Raw genomic sequence first — 18,480 nt, 5'->3', positions numbered from 1 at the left:
GAGGGGGTTCACCCCTATTTATACAAGAGGAAATGAGAGGGGAGAGCTCACTTTGAGCTCTCCCAAAAAGATCTTATTATAGCCATTGGACTAGAGTCCAACGGCTATAGTCTAGTCAAGTTCTAACTAGAACTTGACTATATTATGTATTTAGTTCAATGTCAACTGGATGTATACAAATAAAAAAATAGGATATATATATATATATATATATATATATATATATATATATATATATATATATATATATATATATATATATATATTAACACAAGCAACCTGCACCGGGTGAGATAATGCAAAAATCAAGGGATTGAAGACGCATAATGTCAGATAATGAGTTCTATTTCGTATTTCTTACAGATGTCTATGAGGGCTGAAACTCTGGTTTTTTTTTTCATTGTGGGAGGAATGATTTTTTATTTTTTTGACGAGGAAGAAAAGAATTCATTAAGAAAATAAGTGGCAGATAAAAGAAGAGGTGACGAGGGGTCACCAACAGTGAAGGGGAGTTACATATATCATCACCAACAGTTCATTGTGGGAGTCATGTTAACAGATGAACCTGAAAAAAAAGAAAGTCATCTTTATTCTTGTAACAGTATCTTACCAAGAGCTACATTCAAAGTCTACTGCTGATGATCTAGGGTGATTTTTGTAACATAATTTATATAGGACGTTGGCGTGCACACGGCTGGTGTCTTGCCGCTGGGAGGTTTTCTTAGGATGTAGGAGAAAGATGGGAGCTTCATGATTGTTAAAATAATCAGTAACCCATCTTCCATGACTCCCTTTTACATTTTCTTGCTTCCTCATCAAGCCTCTATGAGAAGCCTTGAAGTTTATTCTTCAAATCAGATGGAACATCAAAAAGTTCTCCATTTCTGAACCTAAGCCCGTAACGTTTTTAAAATGCAAGAGTAATATGAGACTTAATAGAATCCCAATTTCAAGTTCTCGTTATCACATATTGCCAGGTATATAAAATGAAGCACAAGTTTGCAGTGAGTCAACAAAAGAGGTGGAGGAGACTTTCAAGAGAGGATTTCCATAACTTACAAGAGGCAGCTATCAAAACCTCTTTTTTAAACACAGCTGGACTGATATAGTTTTCCACAATGAAACATTAAAGTAGCATGAAGAGATCATGAGACATATGAAACTCCTCCCATCTATTTATGAACCTTATCTTATTTCTGTGCCTCAACTCAAGGAACCAGAAGGATCTTTCCAATATGTGTGCTGCTTTCCAAGATCATATGGGCCTCTGCTGCTTCAGACAATGGAAGCACCTTGTAAACGACAGGCTTCACCTTGCCGGCCTCAATAGCAGGCCAAACATTCTTCTCAACCTCACTTACAATTACAGATTTGTTTTCAACAGTTCTGTTTCTTAGTCCAGCACCTGCATTTGTGAATTGCTTCAAACATAAGCACACCAATGGAAAATTCTATTTGAATTCTGAATGGAGAAAACTAACTACTATTTGATTGTTGGAAATTTCAATGTAAATTTCTGAATTGGATCAGAGATCATATACCCACAGAAAGATGAGTTAATGGCACACAGACCAAACAAATTTAGTAAATGTTTGATTTTTATAAGCTACATCCACCATAGAGACAACGCCTTGATATACAGGACAAAGACTTCTTAAAGTACCATTTTGAGAAACCGACATTTATGTTTTCAATGAAAATTAATAAATTCATAAAATATTTTGAGTCATTTTTTGAAAGGATTTCATATATTCAAGAAGTAGAAGTGAAGGATTTTTTTTTTCACCAGAAATATAGTTCAATACAGTTGGCAGAGTTTCCCCAACAGACTTATAGCAATGATGTCATTAAAGATCCTCCAGAATAATGTACATTTTCATCTTCAAACAAAACTCATTATAAAAAACTGTTATTCCAAACATTTTGGTTCATGCCTTAAATTGATTGGTCCCATTACAGATATTTTTAATTTCCTAAAGATTCATCAATCATCTTAAAGAATTATTGAGAACGAGAAAGCACTAGGAAAGGTTATTCATTTTATAAATTTAAATGATCACCTTAGTGCTCTTAACTTGAAAAGGTACCTTAGTGGTTGGTGGACTTGATAGTTTCATGGCTGTCAGTGGAGGTTGTCAGGTTTTACCAAAGTTCTTTTGTTGTTAACGAGTATTTAATGCCAGAAACAATTATTTACAATTTTGATCGATTATAGTGATTCAACAAAAGTGGTGGCTGAAATGATTGACAGATATTTTCTTAAAGATTGACAGTACAATTGTACCCACTTTCTGGATGGGAGTGGGCTTGATACCAAAACATGGTTTTGGCTAGGTTTTAGTCACACAAAACAAGCCTACTTTATGCCATGCACAGTAGCAAGATGATAACTGGAGCCGGAGCCAGAGCTGTGCTGAGAGCATCACCAGAGGCTTACCCATTGAAGTGTTAGTATCCTACTAAAACCAGCTCAAAAAAGGTTTTTGTTGTGCAATTAGAATCAGGAAGTTGCACTGGGTCAACTGAAACCAGATGCATTAGCTCAAGGGACTGGACCATGTTGGTGGAATCGTTGACAATGTTGCCTTTCTCAAAGAATTGCAATGTTAATAAATCTTTTAAAGCATTTGGTATGGTGTTTGAAAGGATACCTTGTACCGTGAGGCGTCTTGCTATGAAACAAGTAACATTGCATTCAGCAATAGGACCACCCTGCGTGCCAATAATGAAAAGCCTTCCATCTGTGTTCAAGCTGTCCAGATTCCGCTGAAAGTAAGAACCACCCACATTGTCCAGTATGAAATCAACACCTGCATAAAATTCAAAGGAAAAATCAACGATCTAGCAATGGGTAGAGAAAGTCTACTCCACTATGAAATACACTTTTTTTTATCTGGTTCTCTACAAGTCCATGACCAAGAACATCCAACTGCTGTTTATCTCAAACAATAGCATTGTCCAATGCAGAAAATGGTTTTACACAAGTTGTAAGACACATACGACGACCGAAGCTCCCAACCTATTGTAAAAGTATCTTCAACGAGATACTATGATCAAGACCTTAATATTCTTGATAATAAACACATGCACACATGCACAATAAAAACTCTTTAGAACACTTGTGCACAAAAGCACAACCCACTAAATCACACAAATGCACACCGGCATAAAAATATAACAAATTTGTATTGAAGAAATTGGAGAGCATAAGCTCCAAAAGAATGAATTACAAAGGAGAAATGAAGACCCCTATATATAACACAAAAAAGGGGGGGCTTGAAGAGGCCCCAATGTGATCGTTGGAGCCCCTCCGACCGTTGGAGGGGCCCAACGATCATATTAGGTCCCTCCCAAGGCAATAAAAAAAAAAAAGTAAAAGAAAAGTAAAAAAAGAAAAAGGAAAAAAGTAAAAAAGTAAAAAAGTAAAAAGGAATTACATGTACATTCCAAAGAGAATATGCAAAAAAATGAAAAAGACTCAAATACCCCTATGGCTGATATATATTTTATATATAATTAGATAGATACATATACATATATATGAAATATATATGTATATGTATCTTTCTTTATATATATAAAATATATATGGGCATTACAAGGATAATAGATTACAATTTAACACCCCCCCTCAAACTTAGGCCATGATGACCGAAAGTTTGCCAAGAAAAAAGTTGAATCGCGAAGAACACAGAGCTTTGGTGAAGAAATCTGCCAACTGATATTCTGAAGTTACATACGGAAGATCTACGACTCTTTTGAGATATGCTTCTCGAACATACTGACAGTCCATCTCAATGTGTTTAGTTCGCTCATGAAATGTATGATTTTTGACAATATAAATTGCACTCTTGTTATCACAACATAGCTTGGTGGACCCTTCAACATTGATCCCCATATCTTCTAATAATTGATGAATCCATACAATTTCCATGGTAGTAGTTGCCATGACTCGATATTCAGCTTCAATAGAAGATAAAGACACTTTTTGTTGCTTCTTGCACCTCCATGAGATCAACGAGTCTCCTAAAAACACACAAAAACCAGTGGTGGAGTGACGGTTATTTGGGTCACCTCCCCAGTCAGAGTCAGTATAAGCAATTAATTTCAATTCAGATGATGAGGATAAGAATACTCCCTTGTTTAGTGTACCCTTTATGTATCTCACAATCCGCAAGATGACACTCATGTGGACTGATGTTGGTGTATGTTGAAACTGACTTGCAGTATGAGCTGCATGAGAAATATCTGGTCTAGTAATACTCAAATACATCAATGATCTCACAAGCTGACTGTAGGGGGTGGGATCGGAGTGAGGAATGCCATCATCAATTTTCATTTTAGCTCCTACAAACTTTATCATCCGTAATACCTGACCTGTCAATAACCTCAGATGCAAGCTTATTTTGAGACAAAAAATACCCTCCATGAAAATATGCCACTTCAATACCCCAAAAATAAGTTAGAAATCCCAAATCAGACATTTCAAATCTATCCTTTAAAATTGATTTTATGCTTTTAACCCCTTTAGTATCACTTCCGGTCATTAGCATATCATCTATATACAAAAGCAGAATGACAATTCCTGCATTGGTTTTTCTAACGAACAAAGCAGTGTTAGTGAAACAGGATGAAAAACCATTTTCTAACATTATGGAGTTAAACCTATCATACCAAGCCTTGGGGGCTTGTTTTAAACCATAAAGTGCTTTTCGAAGTCGAAGCACTTTCCCTTTGGGAATCTCCATTCCTGGTGGAGCATCCATATATACTTCTTCATTTAAATCGTCATTTAGGAAGACATTTTTAACATCCATTTGATAAATGTTTCATTTGTTAATTGAGGCAACAGTGATGAGGCATCGAACAATGACTATTTGGGCCACAGGGGCTTTATATCTGTCAAGAGATCCATCGCTCTTAGTTTTTACCTTAAATACACATCTGCACCCTATTGCTTTCTTACCCTTAGGAAGAACTTGAAATTCCCAAGTTTTTGTCTTGTTGAGAGCTGAAAGCTCACATTCCATTGCACTCAGCCACTCATTATTCTTTTTGGCTTCTTCGAAGTTCCTGGGTTATACATAGGAATGAATGACACTAAGACAGGCTCTATGTTTAGGAGTAAAGGAATCATATGAGATGAACCTAGAGGGCATCTTTCTATTTCTCTCAGTTCTTCGTAGATTTTCATCATTTTTTGAATTGGAACCACTAGGTTCACTGTATCTTTCAATGGCACTCCTAAAATTGTTTCTGTCTCTATGAGTATATGTTATAGGGTCTCTCGATGTTCCTTCATCACTATGTTGGGTGATAGAAGGAAGGGAGGGAAAATCTTCTTCGTTTTCTTTATCATTGGCCTCATTAGGAGTGAGTTCATCATCACTATCATCATGATGAGCTAATAATTCAAATAAAAAGGAGTAATTCATATTTCTTTAAAAGGTTCACTTCTTTCAAAACCATTAACATTTTCCAAAAAACTCACATTTCTGAAAACATATAATTTATCATTCTTTATATCATAACAACGAAACCCTTTTTGGGTTTCAGAATATCCAATATCCAAGAAAGGCGCAGGCAATGGCTTTCGGTGAAAGCTTGTCATTCTTGTCAGTAAGAACAAAGCATTTGCAACCGAAAATTCTCAACCGACTATAGTCGGGTTCTTTGGTATACAACATTTTAAAAGGCGAGATATTGTTCAAATTTTTCGAAGGTAGCCGATTTATTAGATAGACAGATGCTAAAGCAGCTTCAGCCCAAAAACCTTTTAGAATATTTTGAGAAATAAGTAGACTTCGAGTGGTCTCTATTATGTATCTATACTTTCTTTCGGCTAATCCATTTTGTTGAGAGGTTTTCGAACAAGATCTTTGGTGAAGAATACCATGACTTTCAAGATAATTTTTGAATTCACTTGAAAGGTATTCTCCATTAGAGTCAGTTCTAAAAATTTTTAGATCTCCAATGAATTTATTTTTAATCATTATATGATAGGTTTTAAAAGTCGAAAAAACTTCATATTTGTGTTTAAGAAAATAAATCCAACAATATCTCGTGTAGTCGTAAACAAAAATGACATAATATGCAAAACCTCCTTTTGATAAGACAGGTGTCGGTCCCCATACATCCGAATGGACAATTTCAAAAGGTCTTGTTGTAAACATAGATATTTGACAAAAAAGTATTTTTTTTATTTTCCCAAGTATACAATCGTTACAATTGAAATCACTTTTACATATACTTTTAACAAAAGATAAATGAATTTTTTGTACATTATTCGGATGTACAAGTCTCTTGTGCCACACATTAATATCCTTTTGTTGGACAACATTACAAAAATGATTCTTTGGAATTTGAAGAGAATCGACGTAGTAAAGATCGCCCTTCCTAGAGCCTTCCCCAATCAACCTCTCGGATCGACGATCTTGTATATAACATTTGTCAGATAAAAACTTTATATTATACCCATGGTTCGAGAGTCGAGAAACCGAAAGTAAATTTAAGTTTAATTTAGGTATAAATCTAACTTTTAGAATAAAAAAACCTTGTTTTTCAAAATTTCCAATTCCTTTTACTTCAAAAGATGTTCCATCCGCAGTTGAAACAAAGGATGGACAACGATTATCTGAGTAAATCAAAAAAGGAACTCATACTTGGGGTCATATGAAATGAAGCACTCGAATCTAAAAGCCATGATGTCTTACCAAGGAGAAGAAGAGGTTGACATGGCGGCTTCGAAAATAGCCCCTTTGAGAAGAGGTTGAAGATCATCCACAATTTGTTGCAATGAGAGAGCTCCATTTGAAGATGATGAGCACTCTTCCTTTTGAGGTTGGGATGTGGTAGCCATGGCTAACAACTTCTTCCATTTTGGACATATTGGCTTGATGTGCCCCGGTTCCTTACAAAAGCGGCACACGAGTTTGCTATAATCCCTCTTTCTTCCTTGACCACAAGAACCTTGGTTTTGATTCTTGAAATGAGGAGGCCTGTAGGTCCTTAGATTGTTCCCCGGTCTTGAAACAACATTAACACCTTCATTTTCTTCATTATTGGAAGGTGTTGCTAGAACACTTGGGTTATTCTTACTTATACCCATATCTATGTCACAGGGATTCGGCCAGACAGGTGCCGCACCCGCGTCGACGCGACGTGGATGCGAACGCGACGCGGATGCGAATGCAACGCGATACGGGTGCGGCACCCGGTGCTGTCAACCCGACCCTAGGTGCGATCAACGCACCGAGGGTCATTTTGGTCCATTTTTTGGATTTAAAAAAAAAAAAAAATTTGCCCTATGAAATGGGCTGCAAAATTTTAAAAAAAAAGTCTTGGGGTGGGGGTGGGGTTGCTGCCCCCAATAACCCCCTGCCAGGGGCGCCCCCCCTGACCCCCGCTCGCTGACCGCGCAGCAGGACCCGCGAACCCCTCTTATATATATATATATATATAATTTTTTTTTAAAATTTTTTTTTTTGCCGCACCCCCACACCCAAGGTTTTTGAAAGTGTCGCACCCGCACTCATGTGACATAGGCCCATACGTGTCTCTTCCCCACTTAGTTTAGTAATTACATTTTTAAGAGAGGGAGAAGTGAAGGCGGATAAAAAAGACGATCAAATTTGTTCAAATTCGGGCCTAAGCCCATTCAAAAAATTGAAGAAACGATCTTCTTCTAATTGCTTGTGCCTAAGCTCAATAGCCTCTCCGCTCCATTTGGGTTCAAGCATGGCAAGCTCATCCCAAATGGAAGACAACTCCGCGAAATACTCTCTAATAGTCATTTCTTTTTGTTGAAGGGTCAAGGCCCTTTTTTGAAGATAGTATTTGTGGGACAAATCCCTTGAAGTATACATTTTTCCAAGGTATTCCCACGCTTGAGAAGCTTTCTTGAACTTTACAATGTTGGCATTGATTCTTGTCTTTACGGACGAGAAAATCCATGAGAGGATTTTGAAGTTCCGCATCTCCTATTCTTCATGTTTTTTGCTATAATCTTCAAGAGCCTTGGCTCTTTCTTTTCCTTTAAGAATTTTTATTTCTCCTCTCCATTAAAGTGATCTTAGGCTCCGGTTCGGGAATCGAGCCTTGGACATAGCTTCAAAGCCCTTTTCCTTTAATATGCGCCTCCATATTTTTGGCCCAAACGTGATAGTTAAAGCCATTAAGTTTAAAGCCGAGAGAGAAATGAGAGTCTTTTTCACCCATTGAAGAGGAGAAATGCGGAAAAAAGATATGTACCTCAAGAGATTTTTAGATCTTTCTTGGTGGAAAAATCTTCTAAAGTATTGGATAAACGAAAAGATCCACCCCAATCACCAAATATTTGAAGGCACATTTTTCGAGGCATGGGAAAATATGAAAATCCACATGATCTTTCTTTCTCCAGCCTCGCTCTGATACCATGTAAAAGTATCTTCAACAAGATACTATGATCAAGACCTTAATATTCTTGATAATAAACACATGCACAATAAGAACTCTTTAGAACACTTGTGCACAAAAGTACAACCCACTAAATCTCACAAATGCACACCGGCATAAAAATATAACAAATTTGTATTGAAGAAATTGGAGAGCATAAGCTCCAAAGAATGAATTACAAAGGGAAGAAGACCCTTATATATAACACAAAAGGGGGGCCTTGGAGAGGCCCCAATGTGATCGTTGGAGCCCCTCCAACGGAACGGAGGGGCCCAACGATCACATTGGGTCCCTCCCAAGGCAATCCAAAAAAAAAAGAATAAAAGAAAAGTAAAAAAAGAAAAAGTAAAAAAGTAAAAAAAGGAATTACATGAACATTCCAAAGAGAATATGCGCAAAAATGAAAAAGACTAAAATACCCCTATGGCTGATATATATTTTATATATAATTAGATAGATACATATACATATATATGAAATATATATGTATATGTATCTTTCTTTATATATATAAAATATATATGGGCATTACAAGGATAATAGATTACAATTTAACACCTATGTCACACGTTGTCCCCATATTGTATCCTCTTGTATAGTGGTCATATTGAAAACTTCATAAAAATAGCTGTATCCCTGTATCTACGGCCATATACATGTAATATAGCCCCCAACACGTTTTAAGCATGTCTTTGGGCCTCACCAGGTGCATCCCTGATATAAACAATTTTATAAAGCATTTCTTCATGTAATGGAACCAACCTTTCCCTTCTGTTTCTTCCTTAACGCGTGCAACAAAATCTTCAGTTTTGTAGTTTATGCACACATCTGCCCCCAGATCCTTGCAAAATCTGAGCTTCTCGTCATTTCCTGAATAAAGTTTTTTAATATCACAAACATGTCACATCACATTCAAGGTTTAATTAACAATGCAAAGTCCTGATCAGTCACCTGCAGTGACAAAAACTCTTGCCCCAATATGTTTAGCTATTTGAATGGCAAATGTTCCAATTCCGCTTGACCCTCCATGAACCTGTGACAAAAATAGCTGACCATCTTAGTTCAAAAGCTAATCTTAGTTCTTCCCCTTTCAATGCTGGTACTTCCAGGTGCCAGAATTGAGTGATTCTGGTTGTCAACGCACACCCCTCTATTAAAAACCACAAACGCTGCACCAGTCACACCTGTATTATATCCGACATCTATGTTGGGATGGCATGACTACTAAATCAAAACCATAAGCTGCATTTTCTTTATCAGAAATTCATATCGTTGTATGATACAAATTGAGAAAAACAAATAGTGATTGGACGTTTTACAAGGAGGTATTTGCAATATGTAGGAAAAAAATGAAGAGATGCATTGACAATAAAGTAACGAAGCAATATCAGTGAACAAAAATCAACATTGATGCACAAAAGAAATGGCTTAAAGTCAAAACATTAGATTTTTATTCAGGGAAAACAAACCAGTAAGTTTGCCAGACACATATCCCAGACAATTTTCATGAAAAGAAAAAAAACCTATGACCACACATTCCAATTAGGCTTTTATGCAATAGAAAACTACCCGTGCTAGAACCCAGTCAATTGAAACTTAAAAAATCGCCTTAAAAAGTCAGAAATCTTGTAGATTCCATAACATGACAAAGCTACAAAGAGAAAATAAGTTTTCAGGTGTCAAACAAAAGCTTTAATGTTTTGACAGATTGCACATAAATGTCGCAAACAGGAGTTTGTTGTTAATGTGCCAACAGTTTAGTAATTCAATTGGCATTTGGGTGGTTCAACCTAATTAATCAGAATTCAAGGGAAAAGTCAGAGAAAAATTGGACTGCAATCAACTCAGGACGTGCACCATGGTTTTGATTTTTAGCTGGGTTGTGGAGAAAATGAACTTATGACACTAGTACTAACTACTAACAGCACACTACATTCATGACAGAATCACCACGCTTTTGGTGTATTGTAGAACAAGCATATACTCTACAAACTTGGTATTCCTAACAAAGTCAACTCACCTCTATTAAATCAAAGACTAGAAACCCCATCTTTATGTGAAAATGTCTACAATGAGACTATGTGCACAAAGGCACAATATTCTTGATGTGATACGTGGCACAAATGAGCACTCACGCAAGTGCACAAAGGCACTGATACAAATGCACGGAGATAAAAAATAGAATCTCTTATTGAACTACAAAGGAGAGCTTTACAAAAGCTTATTTTACAATGAAGGGGAAGTCCCATATTTATAAGAAACTAGAGAGAGCCATTGGAGGGGCTCCCACATGTGTACGTTGGAGCCCCTCCAACGGTCATCTTATTGACCGTTGGAGAGGCCCAACGTTCACATGAGGTGGGCCCCTCCATGGCTAAAAGCCAAAAGAACTAAAAAATAAAAAAAGGAAAATAAAGAAAAGAAAAAGGAAAACTTACATATTCAAGAATAAGAATATGCATAAAATAAAAGGAAAAGACAGATTTACCCTTATCGGGTATTAATATATATATATATATATATGTATCTCTCTCTATATATAAATATATATAGGAGATACATTTTAACACCTCCCCTCAAACTTAGGGCGTAATGATCGAAAGTTTGCCAAGGAGGAAGTTGAATTTGAGAGAACATAGCGCTATGGTGAAGAAGTCCGCCAATTGATATTCAGATGTTATATAAGGAAGATCTATAACTTTTTTCAGATATTCTTCTCTAACATAATGACAGTCCATCTCAATATACTTTGTACGCTCATAAAATGTGTGATTTTTGGCAATATAGATTGCACTTTTATTATCATAACACAACTTCGTGGGCCCTTGAACATGTACTCCCATATCTTCCAACAACTGCTGAATCCAAACAATTTCCATAGTAGTAGTTGTGATGACTCGATATTCTGCTTCAGTAGATGATAATGATACTTTTTGTTGCTTCTTGCATCTCTAAGAAATTAATGAGTCTCCTAAAAACACACAAAAGCTAGTGGTAGAATGACGGTTATTTGGGTCACCTCCCCAATCAGAGTCAGTATAAGCTATTAAATTTAATTAAAAAAAAGAATATAGAAATACTTCCTTATTCAATGATCCCTTTATATATCTGATGATCCGGAGAACTGCACTCATATTAACTGATGTAGCTGCATGTTGAAATTAGCTTGCAATATGAACATGTGAAATATCAGGTCTAGTGATACTAAGATACATTAGAGATCCAACAAGTTGCCTGTAAGGGGTGTGATCTTTTAAAAGAATCCCATCATCGATTTTCATCTTTGTACCAACTACCTCAGGAGTTTCACAAATTTTATCATATGTAATTCTTGACCTGTCAATAATCTTAAATGCAAGTTTAGTTTGAGATAAAAAATAACCTCTATGATAGTAGACAACTTTAATGCCTAAGAAATACGTTAGGAATCCTAAGTCGGACATTTTAAATTTATCTTTTAATATAAATTTTATGCTCTTAATTCCCTTAGTATCATCACCTGTTATTAGCATATCATCAACATATAACAATAAAATTATTATCCCTGCATTGGATTTTCTGACAAACAAAGTTGTGTTAGCGAAACATGATGAAAAACCATTTTCCAACATTATATTATTAAATCATCATACCAAACCTTGGGAGCTTGTTTCAAACCATAAAGAGCTTTTCGTATACGAAGTAATTTATCCTTAGGAATCTCCGTACCTGGGGAGCATCCATATAGACTTCTTCATTAAGATCACCATTCAAAAAGACATTTTTAACATCCATTTGATAAATGTTTTATTTTTTAATTAAGACAATAGTAATGGGACATTTAACAGTAACCATACGCGCAACAGAGACGGATGTCTCATCATAGTCGATTCCATATTCTTGACTATATCCTTTGACAACCAGACAGGCTTTATACCTTTCAAGAGATCCATCATTCTTGGTCTTGACCTTAAAAATCCATCTACATCCTATAGTTTTCTTACCACTAGGAAGATTTTGAAGTTCCCATGTTTTAGCTTTTTTAAGAGCTCTAAGTTCATTATCCATGGCTTCTTTCCATTCGACACTCTTCTTGGCTTCTTAAAAAATTTTAGGTTCCACATGTGAGTGAATGACACTAAGACAAGCTCTATATTTAGGAAAAAAAGAATCATAGGATATAAACCTAGAGGGAACTCTTCTAGTTCTTTCAGTTCTTTGAGGGTTTTCATTATGTGAAGAAGTAGATTCACTCGGTTCACTATATTTCTCAATTGTACTTCTAAAAATGCTTTTATCTCTATGAGTATAAGTGATAGGATCACCAGATGTCATTTCTTCAATATGATGATTGGTTGATGGATGAGAAGAGTTGTCATTTTCTTCTAGTTCATTATCACTATTATACGCAATTTCATCATCACTAGAAATATCATCATTCCTAAACAATAAGTCAAACAAGAAAGAGTAGTCCACATTTTCTTTGTGAGATTCACATTTTTTGAAACTACTAACATTTTTCAAAAAAGTCACATTCCTAAAAACATATAATTTGTCATTTTTAATATCATAGCATTGAAACCCTTTTTGAGTTTTGAAATATCCAAGAAATGCACAAGGAATGACTTTTGGTAAAAGTTTGTCATTTTTATCCGTTACAACAAAACATTTACATCCAAAAATTCTCAACCTATTATAGTCGGGTTCCTTTTGATATAACATTTTAAAATGTGAATTTTTATTTAAATTTTTTGATGAAAATCGATTTATGAGATAAACGAATGCAAGAGCTGCCTCGGCCCAAAATCTTTTTGGAATATTTTGAGAGATAAGTAATGTTCTAGTGGTTTCAATAATGTTCCTATGTTTTCTTTCGGCTAACCCATTTTGTTGTGGTGTTTTAGGACAAGATTTTTGATGAACAATTCTATAATTTTCAAGATAACTTTTAAATTCATTTGAAAGATATTTACCTCTGGAATCGGTCCTAAGAATCTTTAAGTTTCCATTAAATTGTTTTTTAATCATCATGTGATATGCTTTAAATGATGCAAAAACCTTATGTTTATATTTAAGAAAGTATATCCAACAATATCTAGAGTAATCATCAACAAAAATAACATAATATGCAAAACCCTCCTTTTAATACAACGGGTGTCGGTCCCCATACGTCTGAATGAACAAGTTCAAAAGATTTGGTTGTAAACATAAATCTTTGATCAAAAGGCAAACTTCTCATTTTTCCAAGGATACAATCATTACAAGTGAGATTGCTTTTACAAAGATTTTTGACAAAATGTAAATAAGATAGTTTGGTGACATTGGGATGCTCAAGTCTTTTGTGCTAAACATTTATATCCTTATGTTGGGCAACATTACAAAAAGAGTTCTTTGGTATTTGAAGAGAGTCCACGTAGTATAGATCTCCCTTCCTAGAGCCTTCCCTAATCAACTTCCCGGACTGATGATCCTGTATGAAAATTTTATGTTATATCCATGGTCCGAGAGTTAAGAGATGAAAAGCAAATTTAAATTTAATTTTGGTATAAATCTAATTTTAGAAATAAAAAACTTTATTTTTCAAAGTTTCTAATTCCTTTAATTACAAGAGAAGTGCTATCTGCGGTTGAAACAAAAGATGGAGATATATTTTTTGAATATTCGAAAAAAGAAAAAATATTTAGAGATATATGAAATGAGGCACCTAAATCTAAAATCCAAGAAGTCATATCGGGATGAGAGAATGTTGACATGGCGGCCCCGAAGATAAATCCTTTGAGAAGATGTTGTAAAGCTCCCGCGATTTGACTTAGAAAAAGAACTCCATTTTCGAAGGTGGATGGACCCTCTTCCTTATACGGTTGAAATGTGATGGACATAGCCACCATCTTCTTCTATTTTGGGCACACCGGTTTGATATATTCGGGTTCTTTACAAAAATGACATATAATTTTGCTATAGCCTCTTCCTTGATATCTTCCATTTTGACCCTCATTTTCTCTTGTTCCTTGATTTTGATATTTAAAATGAGGAGGTTTGTATGCTTTCAAGTTGTTCCCCGGTCTAGAAACCAGAGTTACCGGAAGCGCCTAGGTAAAAGGGGAAGCGCGCTTCCCCGAAGGGTGCTTCGGAAGCGCGAAACGTCGCGCTTCCGAAGCGTGAGGGGAAGCGTCCCCCTTTTATGGGAAGCGTGTTTCCCTTTTATGGGAAACACGCTTCCCATTTATGGGAAGCGCGCTTCCCCCACGCTTCCCCCTCGCTTCCCCTATTTTTTCATTTTTTTCGCTTCCCCCTCGCTTTCGGTTCACTTCCTAGGTCGCTTCCGGTTCGCTTCCGAGACGGTTCAAAATTTTCTTCTAAGTGGTCCCATGCTTCCCCGCTTCCTAAATTTTTGAAAGTGCCTCGCTTCCCGCTCCCACTTCCTGTATCGTTTCCCGCTCCCGCTTCCTCGACTGGTAACTCTGCTAGAAACAGCATAAACTCCTTCATTTTCTTCTTGATTTAAAGGTGTTGTAAAAACACTCGAATTGGTCTTGCTCATGCCTATACGAGTTTCCTCTCCACTTAATTTAGTAAGAACATCTTCAAGTGGTGGAGAAGTGAAGGAGGATAGAAGAGAGGACCGTATTTGTTCAAACTCAGGTCTAAGCTCATTCAAAAAATTGAAAAATCAATCTTCTTTTAGTTGCTTGTCTCGAAGCTCAATGACTTCGCCACTCCATTTTGGTTCAAGCATAGCAAGCTCATCCCAAATAGAGGATAATTCGACGAAATATTTTCTAATAGTCAATTAGCCCTTTATTGAAGATAATATTTGTTGGACAAGTCCCTTGAAGTGTATATCCTTTCAAGGTATTCCCATACTTGAGATACCTTCTTAAACTTCAAAATATTTGCACTGATTCGGGTTTTAACCGAAGAGAAAATCCATGAAAGGATTTTATAATTCTTCATTTCTCATTCCTCATGTTTCTTGTTGTACTCTTCAAAAGCCTTTTCTCTTTCTTCCCCATCAAGAACCTTAATCTCACATTTTTCAATAGTAATGATTTTAGGTTAGGATTCAGAGATAGTGCCTTTCCCTTTAATATGAGCTTCCATATTTCTGGCCCAAACATGATAATTTGACTCATTGAGCTTAAAGCCAAGAGAAAAGTGGGAATCTTTTTCCCCCATGGAGAAATTTATAAGAGAAAAAGAAAACCTTAAGAACAGAGACTCTTACCACAAAGGGTCTTTTAAGCTCACTTGAAGAGATGTATTGCACTTAGAAGTGGATTGCAAGAGCTTTCCATGCCAAAAATGAAAGATTGAGAAAGTGCATGCTTTTCAAGGCAACCACCGGAGCATGGCCAAATACAAGCTATTCTTTCATCGACATTGCTCTGATACCATGTGAAAATCTCTACAATGAGACTATATGCACAAAGGCACAATATTCTTGATGTGATACGTGTGCACAAAGGCACAAATGAGCACTCACGCAAGTGTACAAAGGCACTGATACAAATGCACAAAGATAAAAAATAGAATCACTTATTGAACCACAAAGGAGAGCTTTACAAAAGCTTATTTTACAATGAAGGGGAAGTCCCCTATTTATAAGAAACTAGAGAGCCATTAGAGGGTCTCCCACATGTGAACGTTGGAGCCCCTCCAACGGTCATCTTATTGACCGTTGAAGGGGCCCAACGTTCACATGAGGTGGGCCCCTCCATGGCTAAAAGCCAAACGAACTAAAAAAATAAAAAAAAGAAAATAAAGAAAAGAAAAAGGAAAAAGGAAAACTTACATACATATTCAAGAATAAAAATATGCGTAAAATAGAAAAAGAAAAAGACAGATTTACCCTTATCGGGTATTAATATATATTTATATATATATGAGTAGATAGATACATATATATATATATATATATAATATATATGTATATGTATCTCTCTCTCTCTCTCTATATATATATAAATATATATAGGAGATACATTTTAACACTTTCCTCATTCATTTTGTTTTCACTCAATGCTGGCAAATTATTTGGCCAAAACATGAATACTTTCCTCTGGCCAAGCAATCAGGTATTGATCTTATCTAAGCATGCCTGATATTGTAGTTCTAATTGGAGTGGGTCCAAATTGCACGACCACTCTACAAAATGTAGAGCTTACCTGAGAAAGGAGCATGTTGGCAGGACATAGACGTAGGAAAGAGCATCACATAGAGCACATACGCAAAAAAACAAGACCATGAGCAATAGCAGATCAAAAATGAAATGAAAAAGCATGAAAATCAAAATGAAACAGAAAACAACTCCGCATAAATTGTTATCATTTGTTCAAAGTACAAGATGAAGTTTAAGAACCATCAATTACATTGTCACAAGGATATAGCCGTAGGATACATACTTCCAGCAATCAATGTGGTATGTTCCTTTTGAATCAACATAACAGGACCAATGTATGAAGAGAAAACAACGTATCCTTGTGGTATGACCATGAAGAGCTTGACAACCACAACAACTAATTTAACCCTTGTACGCAGACTTCCTGTTTACCGTTAAACATAGATGGAACTACAATTATAGATATTCGCAACAAGAGCATAAGTCGTAAACAATTACCAGAAAATTCTCCCCTGAAGATAAGTGGCTCATCATAAAAACAGTTGACCATACAGTACAAGCAACCTCAGGAAAGCTGGCTGCATCTCTTAAAGAAACACCTTGCGGAATGGGAAGAACCTGACCAGCTGGGACTGCAACCTTTTCTGCGTATCCTCCTCCACTAAGAATGGCACAGACCTGCAAAAGATCATCATCATCATCATCGAGTCGGATAAAGGCAAAATTTCGCCATTGCTGGGGATCCAACCCGGGTCTCCCGCCTGCATGTCAGGCGGGAACACTCATCACTATACTACAACGACTTGATACCACAACTAACAACTTCAAGCTATCAGACCGACCATGAACTGTGCAATATGATACATCACAACCCACGTTATCATCATTTTCTCAGTGTCTTCTCATGAGACATGATATATCAATCACATTTCAGCACATCATGTATTATCTGTGAAGTGGGTGATGGATGCGTTTCCTAGAATACTAGAATCAAGAGTTCAACCATAGAAATTTCACTAACATAACAATCCATTGAAACCGCACTTTTTCTCATCTCACATACTGAACCAAACCCAGAAACCGCCATATTTCGATATACCCAAATTGGGGAAACCACAAATAGCAGAAAAAACACCACGAATTTGTGCAGAATTGAGCTGTTTTTCAGTAGGAATGGAGATGGGGAGTTCACCTGATCGCCGACGGCCCACCGGGTCACGTTCTTCCCGACGGCCTCGATGATTCCGGAGCACTCAAGGCCAGGGTAAGGGGAGGCTCCCTTGGGTGGAGGGTAGCGGCCCAGCCTCTGCAGGGTGTCCGCCCGGTTCAAGGCCGTCGCGGCCACCTTGATCAGAACTTCATCGTCTCCGATTTTGGGGTCCTCCACTTCCTGAATCTCAAGAACTTCCGGGCCTCCCGGCTTCGTGATCACCACCGCCCTCATTTCTCCGGCGCCGGAAATTTTGAGAGAGAGAGAGAGAGAGAGAGTTTGGGTCAAATGGGCAGGCGGCCACCCTTGGAATTTATACGTGAAATATTTGAATGAATCCATGGTAAATTTAAAGAAAAAGGCGTTCCAGTCAGCTACGGCAACGTTGGTAGAATGGAGGATCTTTTCGAGGTTGAAAACGGGTCGGGTATGAGCCGGGACAGCTTGATCTGAAGCTGGATACGGATTCTGAGTCATGGTTCCCGTTTCAGATCCATATCCGATCATGACCTTAAAGTTTTGGTATAGTTTTGGATCTGGTTATGATATGGGACCTGTGGCACTGGACCCACTGAAAACATGTAAAATGATTTTCTAGTGTTGTTGTTTAAATGGGTTGGTAAGACCCAGTTCTTACCCCGATATGGACATATTTGTTTATCCAGATCCGATCCAGACCTGAGTCAAGCAGATAATAACTGCTCCAAATTTGACCCTGATTTGGATATATGCCATCCGA

At 36.7% G+C, this 18,480-nt stretch overlaps 1 protein-coding gene across 1 annotated transcript; it reads right to left on the bottom strand.

Moving 5' to 3' along the window:
• Positions 1-926: 926 nt before the first annotated feature.
• Positions 927-18,040, bottom strand: LOC149822933 (oxidoreductase, zinc-binding dehydrogenase family protein). Its single transcript, XM_089980232.1, has 6 exons — positions 17,724-18,040; positions 17,030-17,209; positions 9,385-9,466; positions 9,196-9,303; positions 2,652-2,810; positions 927-1,405 (listed from the first exon to the last, which is right to left on the bottom strand). The coding sequence occupies exons 1-6, from the start codon at positions 17,973-17,975 to the stop codon at positions 1,209-1,211; spliced, it is 978 nt and encodes a 325-aa protein (XP_089836358.1). The 5' UTR covers positions 17,976-18,040; the 3' UTR covers positions 927-1,208.
• Between the last annotated feature and the right edge of the window lie 440 nt (positions 18,041-18,480).

This window comes from Nuphar pumila, chromosome 11 (genome assembly GCF_984573655.1).
Source record: "Nuphar pumila chromosome 11, dmNupPumi1.hap1.1, whole genome shotgun sequence".
NCBI lineage: Eukaryota > Viridiplantae > Streptophyta > Magnoliopsida > Nymphaeales > Nymphaeaceae > Nuphar > Nuphar pumila.
This window is presented reverse-complemented; position numbering and strand designations above follow the sequence as displayed.